The 14,695-nt window shown below is 41.0% G+C and overlaps 1 protein-coding gene across 2 annotated transcripts in view; it reads left to right on the top strand.

The window, feature by feature from the left end:
• RSRC1 (arginine and serine rich coiled-coil 1) overlaps window positions 1-14,695 on the top strand; it is a 362,956-nt gene that overhangs the window by 5,360 nt on the left and 342,901 nt on the right. For both annotated transcript variants that reach the window (XM_074963701.1, XM_074963702.1), the window contains exon 3: window positions 11,646-11,842. In XM_074963701.1, coding sequence (XP_074819802.1) covers window positions 11,646-11,842 — 197 coding nt within the window. The remainder of the gene's footprint in view (window positions 1-11,645; window positions 11,843-14,695) is intronic.

Below are 14,695 nucleotides of genomic sequence, written 5' to 3'. Positions count from 1 at the left end.
TGTGAGAGTGATGGGTTGTTCTTCAGGATAGGTTGTAGATCCTTGATGATGCATTGGAGAGGTTTTAGTTGGGGGCTGAAGGTGACGGCTAGTGGCGTTCTGTTATTTTCTTTGTTGGGCCTGTCCTATAATAGGTAACTTCTGGGTACTCTTCTGGCTCTGTCAATCTGTTTCTTCACTTCAGCAGGTGGGTATTGGTAGTTGTAAGAATGCTTGATAGAGATCTTGTAGGTGTTTGTCTCTGTCTAAGGGGTTGGAGCAAATGCAGTTATATCATAGAGCGTGGCTGTAGACCATGGATCGTGTGGTGTGGTCTGTATAAAAGCATGTAGGTAAGTATAGCAGTCAGTAGGTTTCTGGTATAGGGTGGTGTTTATGTGACCATCGCTTATTAGAACTGTAGTGTCCAGGAAGTGGATCTCTTGTGTGGACTGGTCCAGGTTGAGGTTGATGGTGGGATGGAAATTGTTGAAATCACGGTGGAATTCCTCAAGGGCTTCTTTTCCATGGGTCCTGATGATGAAGATGTCATCCATGTAGTGCAAGTAGAGTAGGGGCGTTAGGGAACGAGAGCTGAGGAAGTGTTCTAAGTCAGCCATAAAAATGTTGGCATACTGTGGGGCCATGCAGGTACCCATAGCAGTGCCGCTGATTTGAAGGTATACATTGTCCCCAAATGTGAAATTGTTATGGATGAGGACAAAGTCACAAATTTCAGCCACCAGGTTTGCCGTGACATTGGGGATATTGTTCCTGACGGCTTGTAGTCCATCTTTGTGTGGAATGTTGGTGTAGAGAGCTTCTACATCCATAGTGGCTAGGATGGTGTTTTCAGGAAGATCACAGATGGATTGTAGTTTCCTCAGGAAGTCAGTGGTGTCTCGAAGATGGTAGCTGGTAGCATAGGGCCTGAGGAGAGAGTCTACATAGCCAGACAATCCTGCTGTCAGGGTGCCAATGCCTGAGATGATGGGGTGTCCAGGATTTCCAGTTTTATGGATCTTGGGTAGCAGGTAGAATACCCCTGGTCGGAGTTCTAGGGGTGTGTCTGTGTGGATTTGTTCTTGTGCTTTTTCAGGGAGTTTCTTGAGCAGATGGTGTAGTTTCTTCTGGTAACCTTCAGTGGGATCAGAGGGTAATGGCTTGTAGAATGTGGTATTGGAGAGCTGCCTAGCAGCCTCCTGTTCATATTCCGACCTATTCATGATGACGACAGCACCTCCTTTGTCAGCCTTTTTGATTACGATGTCAGAGTTGTTTCTGAGGCTGTGGATGGCATTGTGTTCCGCACGGCTGTTCCACTGCATGCATCCGATGAAGTGAGCTGTAGCTCACGAAAGCTTATGCTCAAATAAATTGGTTAGTCTCTAAGGTGCCACAAGTACTTCTTTTCTTTTTGCGGATACAGACTAACATGGTTGCTACTCTGAAATCTATCAATTTAAAGATTACACTTTTGACTGAAATTTTTGTTTCACTTACTACTGTTACAGGCAACATCTTAAATTAATTTATCTGAAATAAATTAGAATATGTTCTCTATTTCTTGTTTGTTTTTACATTTGGCAGCACTTAACATATAGTCAGTTTTGCTGCTTTCTCTGTGTAGTTGGTTGTTTCCCTTCTTGTTTGTGTGGGTCTTTTAAGGTGCCCTCAGGGGAGAGGGAAACACTTGGACCAACGTATTCAAAAGCAGCCTCTGATTTTATTTTTGAATTCCTCAGTTGTTGGATGTACAACTTGACATAGATTTTTCACAAGTGCTGAACTCCCACAGCTCCATTCAAGTTCAGACGGGTAGATAAGGGTGGCCAACCTGAGCCTGAGAAGGAGCCAGAATTAACCAGTGTACATTGCCAAAGAGCCACATTGTCAGCAGCCCCCCATCAGCTTTCCCCCCCCCAGCTGCAAGTGCCTCCTGCTCACCGGCAGCCATGCTGATCAGCGCCTCTCCCTCTCTCCCCACACCGCCCGATCAGCTGTTTTGTGGTGTGCAGGAGGCTCGGAGGGGGAGGAGCGAGGGCAGTGCAGGCTCAGGGGATGGGTCGAGTGGGGGCAGGGCCTGTGGGAGAGCCAGGGGTTGAGCAGTGAGCACCACCTGGCACATTGGAAAGTTAGTGCCTGTAGCTCCAGCCCTGGAGTCGGTGCCTATACAAGGAGCCGCATATTAACTTCTGAAGAGCCTCATGTGGCTCCGGAGCCACAGGTTGGCCACCCCTGTGTAGATACTGTTGTGGAGTGTTCCATATAGTGGGTGCTCTGCCTCCACAGGAATGTCATTACTATAATTAAACAACCCTAGCTTCTTTGGATATGATCCTGCTCCCACTGACATCGGTGACGTAGCGCTAATTTCCTTAATTGAAAGTGGGATAAGATCCTTTAAGTGACTTAAGATGCCTGGTATAAGAGAGACAATTTATAGCTACATTCCATTTCCTTTTATGATTCTGTTTCCATCTATATTGTGCACTATGGCTAATATTACACATCTTGTGTTTTAGATATTTTAATTCTCTGTTCAGGTTAGGCGCTTTTCTGGATGTTGCTTACCTCTTCCAGCTATGGAAAGATATTTTGGAATACACTAGTTGTCTAGTAAGATGGTAGATAACTAACATTAAAATAAATAAGCTTCCATGTTAAGTGTACTTGTAGAACTTTTGAACTAGTTCAGCGCAATAGCACAGAGAATTTTGGTGTGGTATCTGATGAGTAAACAAGTTGTGTGGAGCTACTTTAGGATGTCCCATAAGAAATATTAGAAATTGCAGTCTGAGATCGAGATGAATGAAAGTAACCTGTAACTTTAATGTGAAACTGGTTATTTTTTTACAATCTAAATCAGTGGGCAGGTCCGATCAAAGTGGTAAAGTTATTGAAACAAATGTAGATTACCGGTGACCTTCCAAGGTAAGGCAATATGAACTAATTATTATACGTCTTTAATATCTTGAAATAACTGGTTTGCAATATGGAAAAACAGGTTTTATAATAAAAGGAGCACTTGTGGCACCTTAGAGACTAACAAATTTATTTGCATGCATCCGATGAAGTGAGCTGTAGCTCACGAAAGCTTATGCTCAAATAAATTTGTTAGTCTCTATGGTGCCATAAGTACTCCTATTCTTTTTGTGGAGGCATGCATCCGATGAAGTGAGCTGTAACTCACGAAAGCTTATGCTCAAATAAATTTGTTAGTCTCTAAGGTGCCACAAGTACTCCTTTTTCTTTTTGCGGATACAGACTAACACAGCTGCTACTCTGAAACAGGTTTTATAATGAATTTTATGTAATTGACAGTAGTATTGACTGAAATGTTTTGTAGAGGCAGATTACCTGGGCCATAGGGCACTGAATGGGCACTCAGGAGACCTGAGTTCAATTCCTGGCTGTGCCATTGGTCTGCTGGGTACCTTGGGCAAGTCACTTCCCTTCCTGTGCCTCAGTTTCCCCGTACGTAAAATGGGGATAATGATTCTGACTTCCTTTGTAAAGCTCTTTGACATCTAAAGTTGAAAAGTGCTATGTAAAAGATGTTGGTATTATTAATGGAAGTTGTTGCCTTACAACGTCTAAGAAATAATTTCTTAACTGAAAATTTAGTGCTTGTGAGAAATGCCAGATCAACAAAATTGTACAGTCAAATCCTTTATTTACCCATACAATAATGATACGATATGGCCAGTAGCAGTGTGTGTTCATGTTATGTAAGTGGCACATTTCAGGCATCTTTGCTCCCAGGCATCTTTGCCGAGATTGCCAATTATGGTGGCTGTGTTGGTATTTGTGGTGTAGGTGCTTGTTTGGAAGTAATGTGGAAAGTGGACTGAGACCACCAACACATTTTACTTTGGTTGTTAGTCAGATAATAGCAAAAGTGGTCCAGATTGTTGCCTCCTGTGTGTTTCTCCTTCGGAACAGTTCTGTGAGGTTCACCTCAACTTTTTTTTTTTTAATGAAATCTTCCCCTCTGAGTAGTTTTTGTGGGCTGCGGAGGGGGAGAAGTCTCCAAATGCTACAGATTAAGTGGATTCATGTAAAAGGACACCCTCAATCTGCAGACATTGGAGCAGTTTGGCATGGGCTTCTGTCCTTCTTTTTGTGACTGCCTTCTCTTCTGTCAGCACTGGTCCAACAGAAGGCATGCTGCCATTCTTTGAGTCCCTCTGTGAATGCTCATGATCAGCAAAAGGAGTGATTTGTCAGGAATTCAGTCTTTGAAGCAGAATTTATTCTGTACCCCACCCCGGGGTTTTCCAGGTAGAAATCCAGGAGTTGATCAGGGACACTGCTGCAGTGAGAGGCTGAGTCAGCTAGGAGATTGGAACTGATGGGAGACCCTGGGACTTGCATGAGGAGTCTGAAGGCTGAGATTGGGAGTGGGATGAGAAGTTTGAGGAATTGCATACTGGGCAGGCGAGTAGGCTGGGATGAGACAGGGAAGAGACAGGATTGGTACCAGGGACGGGTTAGAGGAGACAGGGCAGAAGGGGTCAAGCCTGTGGGGGAAATGGGCACACTCCTCCCCAGAGACTGGAATGGAATCCAAGGTTCCCGAGTCTCCTCATTCCTCTGCTGTGAGCAAATATCTGTCAAACCCACTGGCAAAGTGTGTCTCATCATCCTCTACATGGAGCAGCAGAGGAGGATGAACTCTACTACTGCTAACAGTTACTCCATTAGCTCAAGTGGCAGAGGTCTGTGCAGTGGATTTAATCAAAGGCTTCATTCCTCCTGAGGAGCTGTCTGGATATCAATATGATGTCAAATTTCATTGGGTTTCTAAGGAGTCAGTGGACACTGCCCTGAGGAATTCTGTCTGGAAGTGTGAACGGACAAAGGACTGGACATAGGCCCCATAATTGCAGAGCACACCCCCATACAGCTTCCTCCTCCTGGACTGACGGATGATCATGTTGATCAATGCCAGGAGGAGGTTGACGAGGAGGTCTTGTGACTGAGGAGCCACGGATGGGGTGTGCCAGGATCAGGATGTGCAGGGAAAAGTGCAGCCAAAGCCTCATTAAGAGGTTCTGGAGAAGATAGAAGAGGGGCTGTGGCCTGATGCGCTGTATGTAGATGTGCGCCAGGGTCTCCATCATGTTGCAGAAAGTACAGGTGTTGGGGTTCATGAACTGTGCTAGGTACACACCTGTGCCTATGGCTTCCCTGAAAGAGCCTTGGAAGATGTGTGGTGAATAAGGCAGGGACTGCAGGAAGAGAGAGGATGATTTCATAGTGAAGGCAGTAGAAATCTGCCCTGGAGAACTGGATTCTATATCTTCCTGTGCCACAGAGTTTCTATGTGATGCTTAGGGAAGTCACTTAAACCACTTTTCTCAGGTGGTCACTAATTGTGTTTCTCATATTCTGGGTGTCTGTCTTAAGACATTGGGGTTTGTTTTGTACAAGTGTTCTGCTACTGATGTCAAGAGGAGCTATGCTTTGAACATATGATGTGCCGTGTAATGCTAAGTACTCTGAAAAAACAGGTCCTTTGGTGTCTCAAATTGGGCACCCAGAATTAACGGATACTTCTGACCTCAATCTCTGTGGGGATAATACTCTGTCATCTTGCAGAAATGTTTGTGAAGCACTCAGATATTATAATGATGAGTGCTATAGAAAAGCCTAGGAGGAAATTATTAATAATGCCTTCAGAGCAGGTTTTGAATAATAATGTGCAGTAAATAAGGTATGGTGCCACCCATTGTAAAGCATTTTTAAAGGAATTGAAGAGCATATCTTAGATTTTTAGCTAGTTCAGGAAAATTTATTTTTCCTCCAAAAATGTGTTGGAAACTACATAATTGATTTTACGAATTAATAGTGTTGCCAATTGTTTATGCAGTCTGCTTCATTAGCTTGATATACTTCTAGATACAATTTTAGGTTTTTAATGAAAAAGTGCATTTTTAGAATGTATAGAATGTGTGTATAGAATGTGTGTATAGAATGTGTGTATAGAATGTATAGAATGTATAGAATAAATTGCTTTGATAATGCACTCAAAGTAGCACTTTTTATTTAAAAAATTGCCATCTAATGGTATTTTGGCAGTATGAGGTGCTGCTGTTTTTGGTGGGTACTTACTGTTGGGAGTTGCATATGTTTCAAAAGTGACTTGCTAAGAGTGAGCTGACTAAAGGTCTAGTCCTACAGGGTGTTGAAGATTGCAGTCACTGGTAGTTGATGATGTTGCTGAGCACCTTGCAGGATCTGGCTCTCAGGCTTTTAGTACTTGAAGGTCCATTACAGATATTTTAGAAGTTGGTAGCTCCCCACAACCAAATACTGTTTCTTTTTCTGACTCAGGACATGACATACAAGAGTTCAGAATGCAACATTCAAAAAGGACATTAGGGTTTGGATGGTATTGCAACTTTAGTCAACTACATACAGTCTGTTGTATAATCCTATCTAATCCCATTTAAGAAACAAACTATAATTTGAAAATATGGATTTTTTTGGTCATGTTCGGACACAGCCTACGATTTTAGTGAGAAGAGTGGGCCTGTTTTGAACTGCTTAGTTGTGCAATGTTTGGCTAAATTTCTGATAGCACTATAAGTAGGTCATCTTCCAGGCTTAAATGACTTCTAAATTTAGTTTTCACAGAAATCATTGCTGAAAGCCCAGACTCTCAGCAAATGGAAGCACCACTTTCATATCTTCATCACAGAGTTCCTTGTACTCCTCGTTAACAGAAATCTGCAAATTACTGGCTTGTTAGATTTGAAAACTTGGTCTTCAGTGTATGATCATTTGATAATTCGAAGAGATTTTTGTGAGCTGGAATACTTCAGATTGGAATAGAATCAACTCTTGTTAAGAATGAGGTTCAAATCCAATTGGTATCTGGAGATTCATGTTCAGCTCCTGGAAAGTATTCATCAAAATAGGAGTACAATCCAGACAAATGAATGAGTATTTTGTCTTTAACAGCATTTTGATAACTTTCATTCTGTTCTTTTAAAAAGTCTAACATGGGAAACATCTTGGCATGTCCCTTTTCATTGTGGGCTCTTCAAAGGCAAAGCTGTTTCATGAATCTCCATTTTTTTTCTTGCATATCTAGTATATTTATATTCTTACCTTGATGTGGTAGGTTTAGTACATACCATTTGTCAAATACATCCACCCTGTAAACTAATGTAGGCAAGAAGTCCACATTATGCATGTAGTCTGCAAGGTCTGTTTTCCCAAGGAGGAAAATTTGGATTGCATCACACCATTCAAAGATAGTTGTCATGTGAAAAAGTGGTACAGTGCATCTGACTTCACTGTGAAATAGAAGGTAAGTGTGGTCAGAGTCCATCGTTTCTTACAGCATATTAAACACCATGTGTTTACTGTTTGGGATTTTATGAAATTAACCATTTTAATAATAACGTTGAGGGCCTAATGTACTTTAGGTTGCAGGTTTGTGATGAATCATGTAGTGTGTCCAAATTTTAGCAGGTGCCACTTTATTTACTTGTGCTCAGTACTTCATTTGTAATGAAAGAGATGCCAGGGCTCTGGCTGTTCCTCTGGCAGCTGAGTGACGTGTAACTGATGCAGGAAGAGACGCTGGGGCTATGAACTGCCAAGTCTAGAAGTGCTGGGGTTCAGCCCTGGCAAGCCCTCGCACAAATTAAGCACTGCTTGCTTGTGCTGCAACCCCACTGTTCTTTCTGGTCATGGCTGCTTTCGCCCCATCTGTGCATAGCCCCGTACACGTAGTCTGGTTAAGACCTTCACCCACTATGACGTTATCAAAGATCTTGATTATTTTCTCACCAGCTTGGGTTGGGATTTCTTTGCAAAATAAAAGTTCTTTAGCTATTGTAACTGTTTTGATAAATCTCATATGACACAGAATCTGAGCCCTGTTGGCTATATTTAAGTATTTGGCACAGCAGCTTGATGAATTCAGACTCTTAACTTGCTCTGTCAACTGATCCTGGACATTTTCTGCAAGATCATCGGTACATCAATGGATGGTATTATTTGAGACAGGAATGGCTTTCATTGTCACTGCTGCTTGTTTCTCAATCACAATTCTACCCATATCTGTTGCTATTGGAAGTAGAAGGATATTGCCAATGGTATGTGCTTGTCTGCATTTTACAACTTGCATGGCCACCATGTAAGATGCTTTCAAAGGCTTTTTGAAGAATAGTTGCTTTGTTACACCTGGGTTTTTCTCGGTTTTCCTATTGTTTCCAAAGGAAAACATTGCAGCTCTTATTTACAAATTCTGGCATTTGGTTTCTAAACACCTCTGCAGTTTCCCTGTTCTCATAGTTTTATTTACTAACACAGACACGCTGTGGCTGAGGACTTTCTGCAGTAATATAGAGACCTGAAAATACAAACAAATTGTAACTATCGTATTGTCTACTTTTCTGTTTAACTTTATTAAAATAATCTTCTAGTATACGATAAGTAGTAGCCAATGTGGATTTGTTAAGAATAAATCATGCCAAACCGACCTAATTTCCTTCTTTGACAGAGTAATTAGCCTAGTGGACGGGGGGAAGCTGTAGATGTGACACTCTTGATTTTAGTAAGGTTTTTGACAAGGACCCACATGACATTCTCGTAAGCAAACAAGGGAATATGGCCTATATGAAGTTACTATAAGGTGGTTGAAAACCGATTGAAAGACTGTAGTAAGAGTAGTCATCAATGGTTTCCTGTCAAACTTGGGGGTCGGGGGGAGTAGGAGAGGGACATGTATGTAGTGGGGTCCTGGAAGGGTGTTTCATGAGTTTGGTACTAGTCAATATTTTCATTAATGACCTGGACAATAGAGTGGAGAGCATGTTTATAAAACCTGTGGATGACACCAAGTTGGGAGGGGTTCCTAGCACTTTGAAGGACAAGATTGGAATTCATAGTGACCATGACAAACTGGGGAATTGGTCTGAAATCAACAACATGAAATTCAATAAAGAGAAGTCCAAGGTACTACACTTAGGAAGGGGAAAATTAAATGCATCGCTACAAAATGAGGAGTGACTGGCTAGTCATTAGCACTGCAGAAAAGGATTTTTTTTTTTTTTTTTTTTTTGTGGATTACAAATTGAACATGAAAAGGCAATATCATTCTGTGGTGTATTAACAGGAGTGTTGTGTGTAAGACCCAGGATGCATTTGTTCTACTCTATTTGGTACTGGTGAGGCCTCAGCTGGGGAGTAGTATTTTCTATTCTGGGCACCGCACTTTTAAAGAAAGATGGAGACCAATTGGAGAGGGTCCAGAGAAGAGAAACACAAATGATTCAAATCTCTAGAAAATCTGTCTTGTGAGGAAAGGCTAAATGAACTGGGCATGCTTAGTCTTGGGAAAAGAAGATGGAGGGGGGACCTGATAAGTCTTCAAATATGTTAAAGGCTATTATAAAGAGGACAGTAACCAACTGTTTTCTACATCCACTGAAAGTAGGACAAGAAATAATTGGCTTAATCTGCAGCAAGGGAAATTTTAGGTTAGATATAAGTAAAAAATTTCTAACTATAGGGTAGTTAAGCCCTGGAACTAGCTTCCAAGGGAGGTTGTGGAATCCCATTCTCGGAGATTTTTAAGAACAGGCTAGACAAACAACATTCAGGGATAGTCTAGGTATACTTGATCATGGGTCATTACAGGGGGCTGGACTAACTGATCTCTCGGTTACCTTCCAGCCCTAAATTTCTATGATTCTATGATCTTCAGGCGAATGTTTGCTACATGTAGTTTAGAACTTGATAATCATTCAGTTATAATGCTGACACATATCTGTGTCTCCATCAGCCCTCTTTCCCTATCTGCTAGTGCTGCTGCTGCTGCCACCACCGGCACTGGGAGCCTCTCTTTGCCTTCTGCTCCAGCAGAGGGCCTTCAGCTGAGAGACTTCCTGACAAATGCTTCCTCCAGTGCGAAGTCTCTTGGCTGAAGGTCCCCTGCAGGAGCAGAGGGTACAGAGAGGTTTCTTGCCCAGGCAGCAGCAGCATAAGATGCAAAGTCATAGATAAGACACAGGTGATTTTTAAACCTAGTTTAATAGTCTCTTAATTAGGGGTGCAGAAACTCCCAAACCAGCATATTGATTCAGTTTTTGTTCCCGAACACTTGTGGCTTCCCCCAGGAGCCACAACTCATGGTTTGGGAAGCACTACTTTAAATGAACGTAATCGAGAAGTTCTCTTTGGTTCCATTTTTCTGCTCCTTTACTGCAGACTGGGTTCTGCCCTTTAGGTGATTGAAAGAAGTGGGGAGGGGCAAAGGCTGGGGGCCAGGAAAAGACTAGTGGAATTCAAAGGGCAATACTAGGAAAATTAGGACCTGTAATTCTTCACTATTGGTTAAGGTTAGATGATATTGTGATTAAAAATGCTTCAGCCCTTTCTACTCTACAGCTTCCACCAGTGCTATTAATTGAGAATTATGGGTCCCAATTTCCTAATGTAGATGTAGCCAGAGAGCCCTCAAATAATTGCTCATTTTTGGGACGAAGGCCTCATGTTAAGTGCCAGTAGTCTGAGGAGGGATATCTTAATATCTTGGGTGGGTGGGAATGGTGATACTGGAACAAAAAAGGATTTAAAGCATTATCCATTTTTACAGCCTGAAAAATTCTATAGGCATAGTATTTCTTTAATTATGAAGTGATAGCAATAAAAATGGATTTCTTATGAGTTCCAAACTAAGAAAAGATTGTCTCCCCAGCAGTTAAATGAATGACAGTTTTTTTTTTTTTTACGGCCTTATCCAAATGTATAAATGTGAAACTTTATCCAAGTAAACACCTTAGGGATCAAGAAACATGTCTAAAGTTTAATATTTATAGATTTGGTTTTGGAGTAAAACCATTTAAAATTGTGTGGTTTTGAAGTGAACACCTCAATCAGCCTAACTATAAAAGAGCTTTCATCCTATGATAATATAATTTCCAGAGGAACTTTATCTTGTGTATACTTTTCATTATGACAATAGGAATGCTAGTGACTTGAATACACAGTCAACAAATACTTAAATGAACAACAGAAAGTAATTACATTGCTAGAAATTGATAGGTTAGCATTATTCAGACCATAAAGTTGCATTACTGTATCCTCCTTCGCAGAATTGTAAATTAAACAAGTAAACAATAGTACAGTATTAGCTAAGAATGTTCTTCAAACAAGGTCTCTGGTTTAGAGATATACATCTATATATCCTAACACCTTTTACCTTAAAACAGTGGGTACTGAAAAACTAGTATTAGAGTAAGACAAAAAATGACTAGAAACATATTAAAGATAAAATGCAACAGTCTGGTGTAGAAGCCAGTTTTTACCAGAACTTTTTGACTGGGATTAATTGGCTTGTAAAGGTACTTCGCAGTTTGTAACAAATTTAATACCATAATATGTTTTAAATCTAAAATGCTGATAAAATAACTCATTTTAATGTGTTGATTTACAAACATAAGGCTGCTGATCTCTGTTATGCAAAATGGCTAGGCAACTAGGAACTTAAAAAGGTAGGTTTTTTTCCCTTCTTCCGCTGCCCACCACCACGTAGTAACTTGTGTAAGCTACAGTATTACGAAAAAGGCATCTATCTAGCACTTATAAAAATAAATGCACGCTGCAATCCTGAATTTTATAACTTTTTTGCTGTTTTTAAATAGCTTGTAAAAATGGGACGTCGTTCATCAGATACAGAAGAAGAAAACAGAAACAAAAGAAAAAAGAAACACCGTAGACGTTCATCTTCAAGTAGTTCTTCAGACAGTAGAACATACAGCCGTAAGAAATCAGGAAGGAAGTCAAGGTCAAGATCACGGTCTCGAGATCTCCAGTCCCGTTCACATTCTTATGAAAAAAGGTGAATTTATAATACTTTACTCAGCGTTAATTTTGTCTGTAGGTGGGGCACCTTCAGTTATGTAGGAAGGCTAAGAATATTTGAATACATTGCATGTTCTGGGTAATTGGCATGCAAAATCTGTCAAACATCTGTTTTGGGCTTTCCTAGCAAAATTATCTGAGTCTTGCATGATACTGTTCTTTTTCCACTTAGTTACAAACATTACTGCTGTGAATGTAAGTTTAAAAGTAACTTTTCTGTTTAAACAAACACCTGCCATCAGACCCCATCAGAATTTTAAACTCTGAATTTGGATTTTTTTTTTTTTGAGAGGTCTAATATTTTATGCACTGACTTCAACATAAGTAATTTCATTCAGCTAGTCATACACAACTATGTGTCTTTGTGCTGCTAGCTTAAAACAAAGTGATGGTAACCAGCCAAGAGTGTGATGGGAGGAGAGTAGACTTTTTAAATGGCAAGGTTTGAGATGAGTTTTACAATTAATATTTACACTTATTTTAAAGGGTAGTTTTCTACTATAATTTTTATCCTTTTGTGATGTGGGGAAAACATTCAGTAGCTTAGTCTGTCCTCAAGAAACAAACACTTCATGCCAATACCTTTACTAGCTTCTGCTTGATGTAAAACCTCTCCTTGCTGGGCATGATGACCAAGAAGGTGGTATCGAATCATAGAATATCAGGGTTGGAAGGGACCTCAGGAGGTCATCTAGTCCAACCCCCTGCTCAAAGCAGGACCAATCCCCAATTTTTGCCCCAGATCCCTAAATGGCCCGCTCAAGGATTGAACTCACAACCCTGGGTTTAGCAGGCCAATGCTCAAACCATTGAGCTATCCCTCCCCCCAAACTACTCCAGCAGCACCTAATCTCTTCAGAAATCCTGGATGCCTCTTAATCTGGTTTAAGATGGGCAGGGAACCAAGATTGTGCTTGTTGCACCAATGAAGCCCTGTTTTAGATGATGAAGGTGAGACTAGTCGAAGAATACTCAACTTGTACTGCTACATTTGACATAATTGATCAGAAGTTGCTGCTGAATCACTTAACATTTTATGACATGAGTAAACAAGTGCACTTGCCTAGTTTATTCTTTTCTAATCAGTGATAAGTCATGATGGGGAAGTCCCGCATTTCCCCATAAGCCTAGATATGTGGAATCCTTTAGGCCTAGTTCTTTTTTCTGCTCCTGCTTAGCATCTGCATAGAGCCCTTAGGGGACGTAGTAAGATGACATGAGCTTCGATGCCAAAAATATGCTGATGAGATGCAGCTTTATGAATCTCTTTCGTCTAGTGCAGACACGGATATCTCACAGATAAAACAGAGCTTGAGGGAGACTGGAGTCTGGATGAAGACCAGTGTACTTAAATTGAATCCAGAAAAGACCAAAGCGTTTGCTTTGAGGCTCTAGCTATCACTTTTGCCTCACTTTCTGTTTAGGGCATTTGCACCTGACAGTTAAGATGGTATTACACCTCAGGGACAGGGATGAATCGAGCATGACCCTTAAAAATCGAATAGCAGCAGTCAGTAAGAGAAGTAGGAAAGGTTGGAGAGGTCCTGGAGGCCAAATGTAGGCTGTTAGGTAAGAGATTAAAGTCCTGGATGGTAGTGTTCTCTGAAGTGCTTTCAGTTCCACGTGCATGGCCAGTTAGACAGGCAGAGCTGCAGGGTCTCTGTGCATGGATTAGACAATAGTGTTGGGAGGAAGGATTTAGGTTTATTAAGAACTGAGGAACCTTTTGGGAAAGGAGGAGCCTATACAAGAAGGATGGGCTCTACCTGAACCAAAACAGAACCAGATTGCTGGCATGTAAAATTAAAAAGATTGTAGAGGAGTTCTTAAACTAAGGGCTGGGGGAAAGTCGACAGGTGCATGGAAGCACATTCTGACAGACATTATCCATTAGAGGAGGATTTATTAAAGGAGATATGCTAGTAAAAAGCAGAGGATAGAAGTTGATGAAGTACAGGTAGAAGTTGATAGTTATGCAAGACACACCTTCACCGTAGCATTATTCAGAGAACCAGGATGGAAGGAAACTAAATAGCATGTTCAAAAGCAACAGCTCTTCAAATAGGACTAACTCTAATTTAAAATCTCTGCTGACTGCCCACTAAGCAGTCTTTGCTATGTTTTTTAATTTTTGTGCAGTAATAAATGGTTATCCTGATAGGTGCTCTGTAAATAACCTTGTATATTACCAAGATTCTCTTCTTGTGCTCGCTTCTTTTAAGCGTATGTGAGGTCATTGAGGGAAAAAGAGGTTGAGGTAATATGGGTTGTGATGTCTCCAGTAGGCAGAGAACACACACAGCTCTACATGGTCTGTATTTCATTGGATCCAGCTGTTTGTAGTTGATTGGTTGACACAATGTCTTGCTGGGTTTCAGATGAAGGTCAGCTGACTGTAACTCAACCAGAAAAGATTGTGGTTATGTGGATAAATTAGGAGAAGGGACTGGAAGAAATAGTGGTGATGTTAGCTGTTCGTATGGAGGTAGTCTGCCCTTGTTTATGGATCCATTTGGTTTCTTATTTGTAGGGATGTAATTCTGTCACCGTCGTCACAGCTCGTCAGAGAACCTGTGAATTTTGCCATTTATTTCAGCTCCATTGTGAAAGCTCACCACTGTACAGAACCATTTATATGGGCCCTGCTGCGGTGCATTAACAATTTGTTAGTTTGCTTTGATATAATCTTCTTTGTAATGGGACTAGATCAAAGTGAACTAACAAACTGTTAATGTGTGGCCGCTGATCAAAGCAAACGAACAAACTGTTAATGAGTGACAGTAGGATGTACATGAGCAGTTCATTACTTTGCTTTGATCAGTTATCTCCT

Source organism: Natator depressus, chromosome 9, assembly GCF_965152275.1.
Source record: "Natator depressus isolate rNatDep1 chromosome 9, rNatDep2.hap1, whole genome shotgun sequence".
Taxonomy (NCBI): domain Eukaryota; kingdom Metazoa; phylum Chordata; order Testudines; family Cheloniidae; genus Natator; species Natator depressus.
Note: the sequence above shows the minus strand (reverse complement) of the source record. Positions and strands in the feature narration are given on the sequence as shown.